This window comes from Cyprinus carpio, chromosome A4, assembly GCF_018340385.1.
Source record: "Cyprinus carpio isolate SPL01 chromosome A4, ASM1834038v1, whole genome shotgun sequence".
Classification (NCBI taxonomy): Eukaryota; Metazoa; Chordata; class Actinopteri; order Cypriniformes; family Cyprinidae; genus Cyprinus; species Cyprinus carpio.
This window is the reverse complement of record NC_056575.1, coordinates 24,296,196-24,309,794: the sequence shown is the minus strand read 5'-3', so window position 1 is coordinate 24,309,794 and position 13,599 is coordinate 24,296,196. Positions and strand designations below refer to the sequence as shown.

At 37.5% G+C, this 13,599-nt stretch overlaps 1 protein-coding gene across 2 annotated transcripts in view; it reads left to right on the top strand.

Moving 5' to 3' along the window:
* tbc1d22a (TBC1 domain family, member 22a) overlaps window positions 1-12,715 on the top strand; it is a 131,804-nt gene extending 119,089 nt beyond the window's left edge. For both annotated transcript variants that reach the window (XM_042744686.1, XM_042744678.1), the window contains exon 13: window positions 11,213-12,715. In XM_042744686.1, the coding sequence (XP_042600620.1) occupies window positions 11,213-11,341 (129 nt within the window). In that variant the 3' untranslated portion in view covers window positions 11,342-12,715. The remainder of the gene's footprint in view (window positions 1-11,212) is intronic.
* Window positions 12,716-13,599: the final 884 nt, after the last annotated feature.

Here is a 13,599-nt window from a genome sequence, read left to right as displayed (position 1 = left end):
TTTTCTCACTTACTGGAAGCATTCTGGGATAGCCTTCTTTGTATAGGATATGTGCAGTTAAACCTTAGATTTTAGCCAAACATATGTCAGTAATGTTACTGTCTGCCATTTGGAGCAGACTTAGCATTGAAGATGATGCCTTAAAATGCTGTTTCCAATGTTTCAAACACACACAATGTTTTCCAAACAGAGTTTGACTCTTCTTCCAGTGGGAGCGTCACTTTGTTTGTCGACATCAGTTAGCTTAACCTCTTTTCTCCCATGCTACCTGTTTTCAGGACATAGACAGTCATAACCTTCATTGGAGTCAACTCTAAATAACACACACATCTTGAACGCACTCTGTTGCTATTAAGTTTTGTAGTTTCACTTGTGTCTCAAAGCTTTAACATGCCAGTTCATAGAGTCTTCTCTAACCGCTGAGACGCAGTCAGGTGTGAGCTCTGATAACGTATTTATGCCTGGATGGAAGGAGGAATCGGAGAAATCAATCTTCCACTTTGGAGTTTTAATGGGTTGATTTAAATGGAGTTTACGGCAGAACAGGAGCTAGATGAATCACAAAGCAGCACTTTAATATGTGTGTGCGCACGCCAGCTATCTTTGGAAGAGCGTTGACTGCACAAGTACCCACTGAAGTCTAAGTGCAAGACTCCAGGGCAGACCACTGCTATCTCTACAACACATGAAGCGGAAAACATGGAGTTATGTGCAATTATTATGTCCACCATACGCAAATGTGAGGCTTAATTAAAAGGGTCCTGTATATTATGCTGTCCATGAAAATAGCTTCTTCCCTCTATATGATGAACACCTTCATACTGGCTTCATTAGTTGTGCATATTAATAGCTTGTGATCTGCACTAGCTGGACATGAACACGGACAATATCTATATGATCCTTCGGTTATTTCTGAGCTTTTTTCACGCTTAATTTAAAATTGCAACAAGCCCTTTGGGCAGTCTGTTCTCTGTAATTGCCACCCTGTAGTTTTTGGTTGTCTTTCCCCCCTTCCACCCCAACTTATTTGTGTCTCCACAGAAAATAATGAGGTTTTAAACCTAATTTATAATTTATTCATATGGTGGCAAAGCTGATTTTTTTATCAGTCACTACACTTTATTACAGTCTTCAGTGTCCTTCAAAACTCGTTCTAATATTCTGATTTATTATCAATGCTGGAAACAGTGATGCTTAATCATTTTTTGGAACCTAAAATGGAAAAACACTAATATATTGTCTTTGAGTATTGGCATGGAAAAGCATGTTTTCCTCAGAAAATGAAAAAAAAAATCTAGTTCTGTATGCAACAGATCTTAAACTTTAATTTACCCTGGATATATTCACTAACTCCTCTTCGAATGGAACAAATGCAAAGAATATTTCATCCTCGCTTTCCTCTTGTCTTTCGAAAATGACTGAATAAATAAAAGTAAAAGAAATGGCAAAGAACTCAGAGGGGAAGCCGGGTGCTTCATGCTTGTTACATTCATTATGCTGCTAAATTAAAAAGCAGCAACTATCAGCTCCTAATGTTTTGTCTCGTTCCACCTCAGGTGCTTCCAACAGCCGAAACTAAATGGATTCACTGTCTGTACGAATAACTGCAAGCGGACAAACTCTTAATTTGTTGTGCGGGCTCTTAGGGGCATGTGGCTGATTGGCTTACCGCTGTAACTTCTGAGCTAATACAGCTTTTAAACTTGTGTTCTTGAGTGTGTACATTACTAAAATTCTTCATTTCTTCCAGTGCTAGAGTGACAGAAGCTAAATATTTTTGCTCACTGTGCCTAGTTAGTTTTAGTACAATATTTTTGGTAGTGTAATGCAAGTCAAGTACCAGTTACTGTACATACAAGTTTTTGTTTGAGAATTAAAATTAGAGGGTTTTAGTACTGTACCTTTAAAGGGGAAATGTATAATATCTGCTCCAATTCCAGTATTGAGAGAAAAAAAAAAAAAAAAAAAACTAATTAAGAATAGATTAAAACAGGTTTCCCACATTTTTACCTACTTTGAGAAAGATATCTTAAAAATTACAAGTATTTTCATTTTGGGATAGAAAGAAATATTGATATCACCTATAAGACTTCTATTTATTAATACCTTAAACTCAAAATCTATTTTGTGCATGTGTATATTATAGCATTATATTACTAGCAGGATGCTCGTTATTGCATGTGTCAAAACAAATTATTGTGGGTGCCTCTTTGTATACACTAAATTGGCTATAATGTCTATACCACATAAAAGCATATCATAATTCTACATATAACTTCAACAACATGATAACATTTCAGTGACCAAAACCAATGATATATCAGTCAAAGCGTGCATTTATAGAAATCACATTGAAGGTAACCATAGCAACAGTAGGCTATTTGTATTCTCTGTATAAAATGCTAGTATAAGACTGTCATTATCATATTAATAGAGATTCACATTAAATTTGCATACAAAAAAATCCTTTTAAATAAGGTGCATTTTGGTTTGGGCAAGATGTAAATCTTATGCAACTTCTTTAGAAATAATAGATGACCCCTGAAAATTATAAATCACAGGAACCAATGTAATTTACTATCAGTCACTTCATACTTGGTGTAGAGCATCTTTACGCATAATGTATAAATATGGGGGAAATTTCCTCCTCATTATGTCTTTCTGGATAATGGATAAGTTACTGAATACTAAATATGTGCTTGTACATAAATGAGAGTGGTCACAAGTTAATGAGCAAATGGTTGTGATGCTAGTCTTAACAGTTCTGAGTTTTTGCAGCTTAGTTTCATTTGCAAGAAAAAAAAAAAATCTGCCTGCCTTGTAGTCTGTCTGCTGCTGCTCGGCAGTGCAAATGTCAAGCACTTTTTCAATTAACTTCCTATTTTACATGCATATTGGATTTAAACAGTTCACAGCAAGCGGTAATTAAGTGTGATTCACTATCTAATTGTTTGTGGACTGAAAGTTTCGTTTTGTTTAGGGCCTGGTTTGGCTTAAAATTAATTCAAAGTGTCAGTGTCATATCTTGATCCCTCTTGGGGGCCTCAGCAAGTTCATTATTAGTTTTTATGTTTTGTAGAGTGTAAGATAGTCAGTGAGGAATTTGCATGCAATTTTAAGAAACCCATCTCTCGAGATTTATAGTAGTGCAGATATTTTCCTTGCCATCTAGCAACTGAGTTATAGTGTTGACTCTATTAGGACGGTTGCATTGAAGGATTAGGTGAAATGAACTCTTCCTGATTAATCGAAAACCTAGCACATTCATCAGAGAACTTGTAATTTTGTCCACACTAGAGCTTCTGGAGGAGACCCACCGGTAATGATTAATCATCATACGTGCAGGTCCCGAATGAAGAGCAACCCTCCTGCCTGTAAATGTGCTTTAATACAGTTTAATGATAGAGTGTCACTGTTGTTGCAGGAAGCTCGCTCAACGAGAGGCAAGGAAAATTTATCCAAAAAGAGACGAGGAAAAGCATGGAGGACTTAATATATTGGAAGTAATTACAGCTCTGCTCCTTCCCCATGCACCCGAAAGCTGAGACTCAACCTATCGCTTCTCCGTCTTGCAGAAGCCTTGATAAACAGAGCTGTTTATAAAGTTCCTCGCAATCAATCACTACCTCTCTACCAGTTAGTCTCACGAGTGTTTAAAACACAGGGATCAAACGCTTCAAATCTGCAGAGCTGTGACTTTGCCGTTTGATGGAGTGACTGCGTCGCTGTTCTTGAGCCCCTGATCGATTCTTACAAATTCAGGAGGGCTCAGCCAGAAGATAAGGGGGCTAAAAGTCTCCGTTCGGCATAATCCTTGGTGGCAAGCATTCCCTCACCAGTGTCTTGTATATAGTAATCAGTCTCTACTGTGCCAAAGTTGTTTGCCAACAGCAGGCAGTAGTGAGGCATCGTTATGGTGGCAGTCCAAAACGTCTGCATCAAAATGCACAGTTGCAACTCTTTGCCTATGATTATCTGTTTGGCTTGAATGCTGTTAGGTTAAAGAACAGTCATGTGGGATCCTTCATGTCAGTTAGCAAACACAATTCTATCACCACCCAAGATAAGCTGAAACAGAAGAGAACAATCAGAATGCCTCAGGGTGCGTCCAGATAAAAGGCGCCTCTGAAGAAAATCCCCTTAAAGTCAAAGTCATTATCTTTCCTAAGTTTTTTTTTTCTCTCTCTCTCTCAGTATTTCTTCACCTTACCAGTTTATCTAGGCTTTTAGCCATGTTTTTGTTCGTAATTAGGCCAACCTTTTAAACTAGCATTACTGTACACCCTATGTCCGTCGTTTTTGGTGCTGTATGGTATTTATTATTGATGTCCAGTTGCACAGTGTGACTTGATTAAAATCTGTTCCAGTTTATTACTGTCATGTACTCTTCTATGTAATGTATGCATGTGAGACTACTTGGGAATGGTGTCATAGACGATGTTGGTGTTGCCTTTACGATGTTAGGTCTGGGCTAGTAATGGAAAGGGACTATTTGTGAACCTGGAGAATTACTAGGATTCACCAGTATCGCTGACTCCCGGAGCAATGCACTTAACCCCGGGGTACTCCAGAGGGACTGTTCCTGTTGGAAATGCAATATATGTCACTTTAGATGAGGCTGCATGTCTGACTAACCACCCGTCAGTTTATTTCAACATAAATATTACATTCTGTTTTAAAAGCGAAACCTTGTGTGATTCTCAAAATGTTACTAAAAGCACTACGACAGATTCTTAATGCATCTGGCCACTATTTTAACTATTGAGATTGTACAAACAATATGTATACATGTTTTAAAAAAATGAAAGTGAAAGTGACGTGCTGTGGCCAAGTATGGTGACTCATACTCTGAATTAGTGCTCTTCATTTATCCCATTCAAAGTGCACACACACAGCAGTAAACACACACACACCATTAACACACACCCGGAGCAGTGGGCAGCCATTTTTTGCTGCGGCGACCAGGGAGCAGTTGGGGGTTCTTGCTTATGTGCCTTGCTCATGGGCACCTCAGTCATGGTACTGAAGGTGGAAGAGAGCGCTGTACATTCACTCCCTTCACCCACAATCCCTGCTGGTATGAGACTCGAACCCGCAACCTTTGGGTTACGAATCCGACTCTCTAACCATTGGGCCAGGTTATGCAGGTAAAACCATTCTTAATGTCAATATGATATTCAAACCAATTTCTTTAAAGGGATACTCCATCCCAAAATGAACATTTTGTCATTAATCACTTACCCCCATGTCGTCCCCAACCCGTAAAAGCTCTGTTTGTCTTCGGAACACAATTTAAGATATTTTGGATGAAAACCTGGAGGCTTGAGACTGTCCTATAGACTGCCAAGTAAATAACAGTGTCAAGGTCCATAAAAAATATGAAAGTCATCGTCAGAATACTCCATCTGCCATCAGAAGTGCAATCTGGGTTATATGAAGTGACGGGAACACTTTTTGTAAGCGAAGAAAACAAAAATAACGACTTTATTCAATAATTCCTTTGTCAACGGTCTCCTCTGTGTCTCTCCATATCACCATATGCTCTTCTGTATCATCCATGCCACAAGGATGTGCTATTTCTATGTGTATTTAGCTTTGATTTGAAATAAAACAGCGCATCCTTGTGGCGCGGATGATACAGAAGAGCATACATGGCATAAGGTGATATGGAGAGACACGGAGGAGACCGTTGACAAAGGAATTATTAAAGTCGTTATTTTTGTTTTCTTCGCTTACAAAAAGTGTTCCCGTCGCTTCGTATAACCCAGATTGCACGTCTGATTGCAGATGGAGTATTCTGACGATGACTTTCATACCTTTTATGGAGCCTGACACTATTATTTATTTGGCAGTCTATGGGACAGTCTCAAGTCTCCAGGTTTTCATCCAAAATATCTTAAATTGTGTTCCGAAGATGAACAGAGCTTTTACAGGTTTGGAACGACATGGGTGTAAGTGAATAATGACAACATTTTCATTTTGGGGTGGAGTATCCCTTTAATACATGTCAGTTTTCTGAAGCCAGTTGTATAAACTTAGCCTCTATGTTAAAGGAATAGTTCACCCAAAAAAAATTAAATTCTGGAATTAAATTACTCAACCTCATGTCTTTCCAAACCTGTAAGACCTTTGTTCGTCTTGGATACACAAATGTAGATATTTTTGATGAAATCCCAGAGCTTTCTGATCCTGCATAGACAGTAAGGACATTGTTGAAATAGTCCATGTGACATCAGTGGTTCAGCTGTAATTTTAGGTTTGGCTTAAAATGAATATTTTCCTGTTTGACACTGTAAAGCTGCTTTGGCACAATCAGTATTGTATAAAGCATTATACTAATAAAGGTGACTTGGCATTAGGAAGTTACGCGAATACTTTTTTTGTTTGCAAAGAAAACAAAAATAACAACTTTATTCAACAAATCATTCTCTTCTGTGTCAGTCTTCAATGCGCATTCACGAGAGTACCACGATGGATGCATGCATGTGATGCTGCTGACGCCGAAGACGGCATTCTGACGTGATGAACATGAAAAAATGGGTTGTGAAATCCATTTCATACTGACTGTAATGATGGCTATTGGCAATGTTGTTATTGCGTCTCATAACTAACAGTGTTCCATCTGTCTACATGCTCCAGAGGAAAAGTCCCTAAATGCAACAAAAATTAGCAGTCCTGCATCAGTTATGTTAGTTGGCTGTGTAGATCATTAGATACTTCATTTATATCCAATTATTCGGCTTGGCTCATTACAAGTAATTGGAGTCCTAATCTAGTTATTTGTCGAAAACTAGGCTGTGATGACCATGCTGATTAGAAGATTTGGCTATTACATGGATAGTTTTGTATTAAGTATAGTTGACAACTGTTTTGCATACATATCAGTGAAGTAGTGAGGTGTGCACTGCATTTTTTAAATTGTCAAATCTTCAGATGACATCTTTAGACAGGTCTGTTTCTTTAAAACACATTTGTTAGAGTGTTCAGATACTTAGTGGCTGGGGAAAAGGTAGATTACTCCTCAAAGACCAAAGATCTTGGACTAACATCTACACCATCTTAGAATGATCTTCAGGGATATTATTTATCGTCAAGTTTTACATGCTCTCAATCTTCTTCTTTAAACAATCTACTTGAATTCAAAGAGAACATGGATACTTCACAAAAAATTATTGGAGAGACAAATCCTAGCTTATGAAGAGTCTGTTGACATTTTTAAAAAAAATTTTTATCTGATGTTACCTGTTAAAGTGCAATATGTGGTTGTGTAAGGAAATGTTCAGACTTACAGATTTAAATACACTCTTGAGTGTGGTTGTATAACATTAAGCACGCTACTTGGCTATCAAAGTCATTCCCTGTAGCGTTGCTTCTGGAATCACATTTTTGGCACATCATCTTCATGACTTCTTACTCTGAGATAACAGAATCCTCAGGCTAGGCCATGTTTGTTACGGTATGTGATATGATGAAAATCTTATATTACTGGAGCTGTCAATTTAATACGTTAATGTACAGTTTATTATGGAAAAATATGTGGTAAAATTTAATGCAGTTAGTTATTCCTTCTGATCTGTATATAAACTCTATAATAAGACATTTTCCTGCCTTTGGAGCAATTAAAGCTTAAGGGGAGTGGGAATGCACTTACACAATATCCTGTGCTTGTAACATTATGATGTTTGTTTGCATACTCTAGCCCCTAAATGCAATGAAAATGAACAGTCCCCAGTCAATCACTTTAATTGGCTCTGTGTATACTTTATATTACTCATTTATTTCCAATTATGTGGCTTGGCTCATTACTAAGTAATCAGCTGTAATATAGTTATTTGTCATGGAAAAAATGACTGAGATGACTGTGTTGATTAGTATTTGATTTGACTATTACATGGATGGTTTCATTTTAAATATAGCTGACGGCTACAGTTACTGATAGCGGTGTCAGTATAGAATATTATACTGTGCTCAAATATTTAAAATAATCAGATACCCTAAAACAATTATGCAAGTGTATCATTCATTACATAAATGTTTCCATAAAAACATGTACAGTATGCAGAAAATCTCATTGGATTGGAGGTATTTTAAAGATTCTTAAAGCATTAATTTAAAGCTTACTTGTGTAGAACTGCTATTGCGAAAGCAGAGCAGCGTTCTGAATTCTTTGGTAATCATATTCACACCTGTGCATTTTTATATTCATAATAAAATACTCAGTCATCAGAGCTCTACTTTAGACATCATGAAGATTATTCTTTGTTGTCCTTTGGTGTTGTCCCTCAACTCGTAGCATTTAATAAAATTCCTCAATCGTGTCTGTGCCGTTGCACAGGGAATTATATACTCATTTTTGTTTACATAGTCTTTGAATCATACATACGAGGGGTAAATGAAAGTCTAATCAACCCTTTTGTAATACAAACAGTGTTGTTATTACCCTGCTTTTATCTGCTTTTTAATCTTAGTCTAATTGTCTTTGCTAAAGACAGAACCAAAGAAGACTGTTTAGTTCAATTTCTCACCTAATGCCACTTGCGACACTGAGAATGCAACACTCATTTGCATTGGCTTACAAATCGTGTTCCAGTATGCAGTGACATGGGAAATCAAGCTTGTCTAGCTAGAAGCAATCTTCTTCACACACTTATGTTTTTTCACTGATGTATTTGAGCCTTAAAGTGTTGCAGCTTGAATTTTTGGAGTTGTGTCTGAACACAAGAGTTTAAGACACTGCAGCTGTTCTGTGCAACATGCACTGCTTATAAGACATGTCAGATGTCAGACTTTCATCCATGTTTGGTTTCTTTAGACTCATGTCAAATGTGGAGAGAATGGTGGTTTTAAGTGTATTCAGTTGAGATGCTTGTTAGTTCTTGAATGAATAATCAAATCAGGATTTGGCTTATAAACTATAAAATGTTTGCAGAACTTTGCTCTCTTTATTATATATATTTTTTTTTCTTTTTCTCCTGTATCCTTCTCTTTTACCTCTCTCACTTCCATCCATCCCCCTTGTACCCCACTGTGATGGAGTATTAAGTGTTCTCATTCTACTTCATCAGGGCCAGCAGGATAGGTGAATTAGGCTGGGAGATTGAGGCTCTAAGCCGCTGTAATGCAGTCATTGACTCTGAGGCCTGCTGGTGCCGCCTGACGCCGCCTTGAGTGAATTAGACTTGGCCTTCTATATCTAAGAGAAATGGGTTTCCACCGGAGAGGTCCTGACCACACCGAGTGTGAAGAGAAACACACAGCTTGACAGGCAGCTCACTCTCTTCACCCTACACTTAAGATTGAGCAGTTGAAGAATCTGTGATTGAAAGTTATAATAATTTGGAGAGATACGGTGGTGCTTTGTGATAGCATGGCTTGACCCCGCTGAAGAAAAAGAAATAAACAATTCCATGCAAAGATGCCTTCTCTTGTCTGCTAAACGCCAAGCAAGACTCTTTCCAGCAAAGTGAAGGCATGTGGTTCAGTGCTGCCAAGTCTGCGGTTTTCCCGCGGAATTGGGCTACTTTAACAGTTGCCACGGGTTGTTTTTCATGTCCGTGTGTTGAAGCGACCCCAATAACGTGATATTTAGCCCCTAAAATGCAAATTTTCTAGGGGAACCCCACCAAAAAAACATGTATTTTATCCCCCGGAAAGCAGTTTTTATCAGGTGACCACCCCCCTAGAAACGCGCGTTTGGGCTAGTTTCGAGTAGCAATCTGGTGGGTTTTGTTGTGAAAACCTGGCAACCCTGATGTGGTTTACCTAGGCAACACTTCCTCCTGGGATGTGTGTGCATTAGGATGCCCAACTGTCTTCCATCAGCCAACTAGCTAATTATACCCCTTTTACAATTTTTTTAAGCCAGTTTATAGGCATACGTGCCTGTAAATTTATCTTATTTATCTTATATTAAGACCTTGGTTAACTGCTTCTGGTGTATTTTGATCAGGTTTGGAGCTTAACTCTACAGGACAGTGGACCTTGACGGCCAGAGTTGCCCGCCCCTGTTCTTTAGCTGTATTTCCAAGAAACATGTCTGATAAATGGGCATGACCCTAAAGCATCCATAATTTCCATAGAAATGCATCTGATCTGATCAGAGCTGTGCAGCTCTGTCCCTTGATATCCACTTTCCTGGAGAAATAAGCTCAAACCTTGATCGTATTCACATATGTGCGGCTGCATTTGTGCGATTGAAGGGCACGTGCTAAGAGTTTCTGACGGTTTTTATTGACATGGCCGGGCAACATCTCATCTGACCACAGTCAACTGTTGTTCTACTGAAGCGCTGACATCACCTGTACCTTTTCCATGCTCGTTTGACTAGCACTTGGCGCTGAGGCAAAGTTGGAGTGCGCGTCTGAAAAGTCTCTCATTGATGTGGTTGTAAAGATGTTCTCCATCTAAATAAAGGCAATTCTTGTCAAGAAAAAAGACAGAAGCAGCAGTAGAGAGTGGGGTGGCCCTAGCTTTGACTCTCTGTCAATTGCATAAAAATTATTTTTAATGTGTTAAACTGAAGAAAAAAAAATTGCATGTGTTAACGCTCTAATTCTGACAGCACTACTTGGTTAGCTTGTTCAGGAAAGTTGATTTTGAAGGGCAAGAGATGCCAACCTCTGTTCTAAAGTGTCATATATCAAGATACATGTATTTGCATATATGACCCCAAAGAAAAGGGACTGTGTGAAAAGAAAAAAACATCCCCATATTTAAATGTTTATATATCAACAACAAACTGAAGTAGAAGAATAATTTTATAATAAAAAATTTATCTTATCTTCTATAAAAATCTCATGTGCAATTTAAACATTTGTTTACAAATCAGTAATATATGTACCACCAAACAAGGTGAACTGAATGGTTTGCAGCATTTGTTGAGAGATTTTTTATGTTAAAAAAGAAAAGAAAAAGAAAATTCACTGTACCTGTCTGTATATTTGTCCAAATAAATAGTTAGCGATTTGAATTGAATCATGATCTAAATTGAGTCGAATCACGAGCATGTGAAGCAAAATCGAATCAAAACCCTACTAAGAAACATACATGTTCACTGTTTGTGACCCAGCCTAGTAATACAGGGCTTCCTTAACACCAACAATTAGTCAATTAGTTGTTCAGACTACCTACCCTCTAGTTGATTAGACAATGTATATTGTTTTTGTGTTTGTGTGTACAATCCTTTTTAACAAAATCTCTTTATCCTCCACAGGGTCTGATGATTCTGCTCCAGAATCTACCCACAATGCACTGGGGAAATGAGGAAGTTAGCGTTCTCCTAGCTGAAGCTTACCGGCTGAAGTTTGCCTTTGCCGACGCCCCTAACCATTACAAAAGATGAGGCTTCGCCCAGCACAATTACTGAATGTGACGAGCCCTACTGAACTGAAACGTGACATTTTTATGGAAGTGGGAAAATGGTCTGCAGCTGTTCCTGGAATTTTTCCTCATTTCGACTAATATTAGCACTCCGAATGCCATGAGTCACCCTGATGTCAAAATCATGCACTCTTCAAATACACTAAATTTAATCTTTGTTTCTTATGCTTTTCTTTTTCAATTTAATCACAACCGTTTCCAAGAATTATTATTATTATTTTTTTTTTTTTTTTCGGGAAAGTTCATTTAGACGATAGGATTCTAGGAAGTAACAGCAACAGTAGGATGGATGCTGGCCCAATTGATTCATGGCAATAAGACATCACTCAGAAAATATGGTTTATAAACATTCACAGTAAGATCGTTTGGTTTAAACAGCGCCTACGAACGCTTAATTTAACATTGGTCTACCTCAGGAAGTGGCCAGAATATGTTGGGTGTTTATTTTGTCTCTGTATGTGAACAGTGCCCATGAGGCTCGGCAATGGAGTCAATAAAATTTGCCTTATTTTGGCTGAGTTTCGCGAGGCAGAGGTTCAGTGAACAAAGGCAGCTGAAGAACTGATTTGATTTTTTTGCTTTCTCTGTTGCTCATGGCCCTGTCATTTTGACGTCCCATTTTGATATTGATATAATAATCTGTACTGACTGTACAATGCTGTCATTAATAGATGTGTTTGGGGATATCAGCTTCTGACTTGACATTTTGTCAGTATTTGAACTGTGCGCTGCTTCAATCATGTCATCAGGCGTTTAAATTTGTGTGCCAGTTCATACAGCTAAATATAAGTGAAACTGCACTTGATAAATCTATTTTCCTCCCTTTTGTACAAGATATGTTCTACGAATCCGCTTTTTTTATTATTATTCTTTCTTTTTATATATATACTGTTTACATGAGCCTGTTAAGTTGTGCCTAACTCTAGAGATTGATGACATCACATATTTATTTTACATTCATGATCATTTAGGATGTGGCAAAGCAGAACATTTGCCTTGACAACATTTACTCCTACATAAACCGTGAATTCAGCAGCTCTACTGGTCTCCTGTTTGATAGGCCGTAGAATTGAAAGAATTTACTGTAACTGACATTCAGTGCCTGGACAACATGGGGTTACTGTACGAGCTACATGGGGTGCTGGCAGGTTTTCTGGATACCAGGCTTCTTGACTTAGTTTCTTGACTTCAAACTACAGAAACGTCAGAAAGGATTTTAAAAGAGGTGTGAGTGAAATGTTCTAAAATGTTCTTGAATTAAATAGCTGTGTACAGAATTATGTTTTCAAAGAGATGTAAATAGAAAAATGTGTAAATAAATACTATATATATATGATTATAATTTGTTGACTTGTTTAATGTTTGGTTTGTTTGACATTGACTAATATTATAAATTGGAATAATGTCATTTAGTTTATGGACCATTTCTCACTATTAACTTGTTGCTTATTAACATGCATATTACTAGCATATTGACTGTTTATTAGCACATATTAATGCCTTTTTCTCCATGACCATATTTTAGAATCCTTAATCCTACCACATAACTTAACTGAACTACTACCTCACTAACTATTAATAAGCAGCATATAAGTAGTTGTAGTTAGTTAATAGTGAGAATTGGTCCCCAAACTAAAGTGACTGAAATTTGTAAAGTTTTTTTTTTCTTCCCCCAACAGCAACAGAATCATGCTGCACACACAAAGAACACAATATATATATATATATATGTGTGTGCCTGTGTGTGTGCGTGTGTGCGTGTGTGTGTGTGTAAAATGTGAACTAAACATGTTTCAACTTGACAAAACATTTTTGCTGCTATTATTTGTAATAACTATATAGATGGGATGGACGTGACCCTGATGTGAAGCCCTTTCTTTCATCTCTCTCTCTCTCTCTCTCTCTCTCTCTCTCTCTCTCTCTCTCTCTCTATATATATATATATATATATATATATATATATATATATATATATATATATACATACATATATACATATATGTAGTATACTTGCCAATAAAATATGAAAGGATACAGTCGATTTCAGAAAATGAACTTTAATCAGACAGTTCTGTTAGACTGGTATTACAATGTCCCACCCTTAAAAATCTCAGATCCATCCTGTACCCTTATTAAAGCCATTTCAGCCCCATGTTTTCAAAATCCCCATCATTTTTACTGTGGTTTTATATGGGGTGGGAAGTCGTCAGGTCCCTGTAG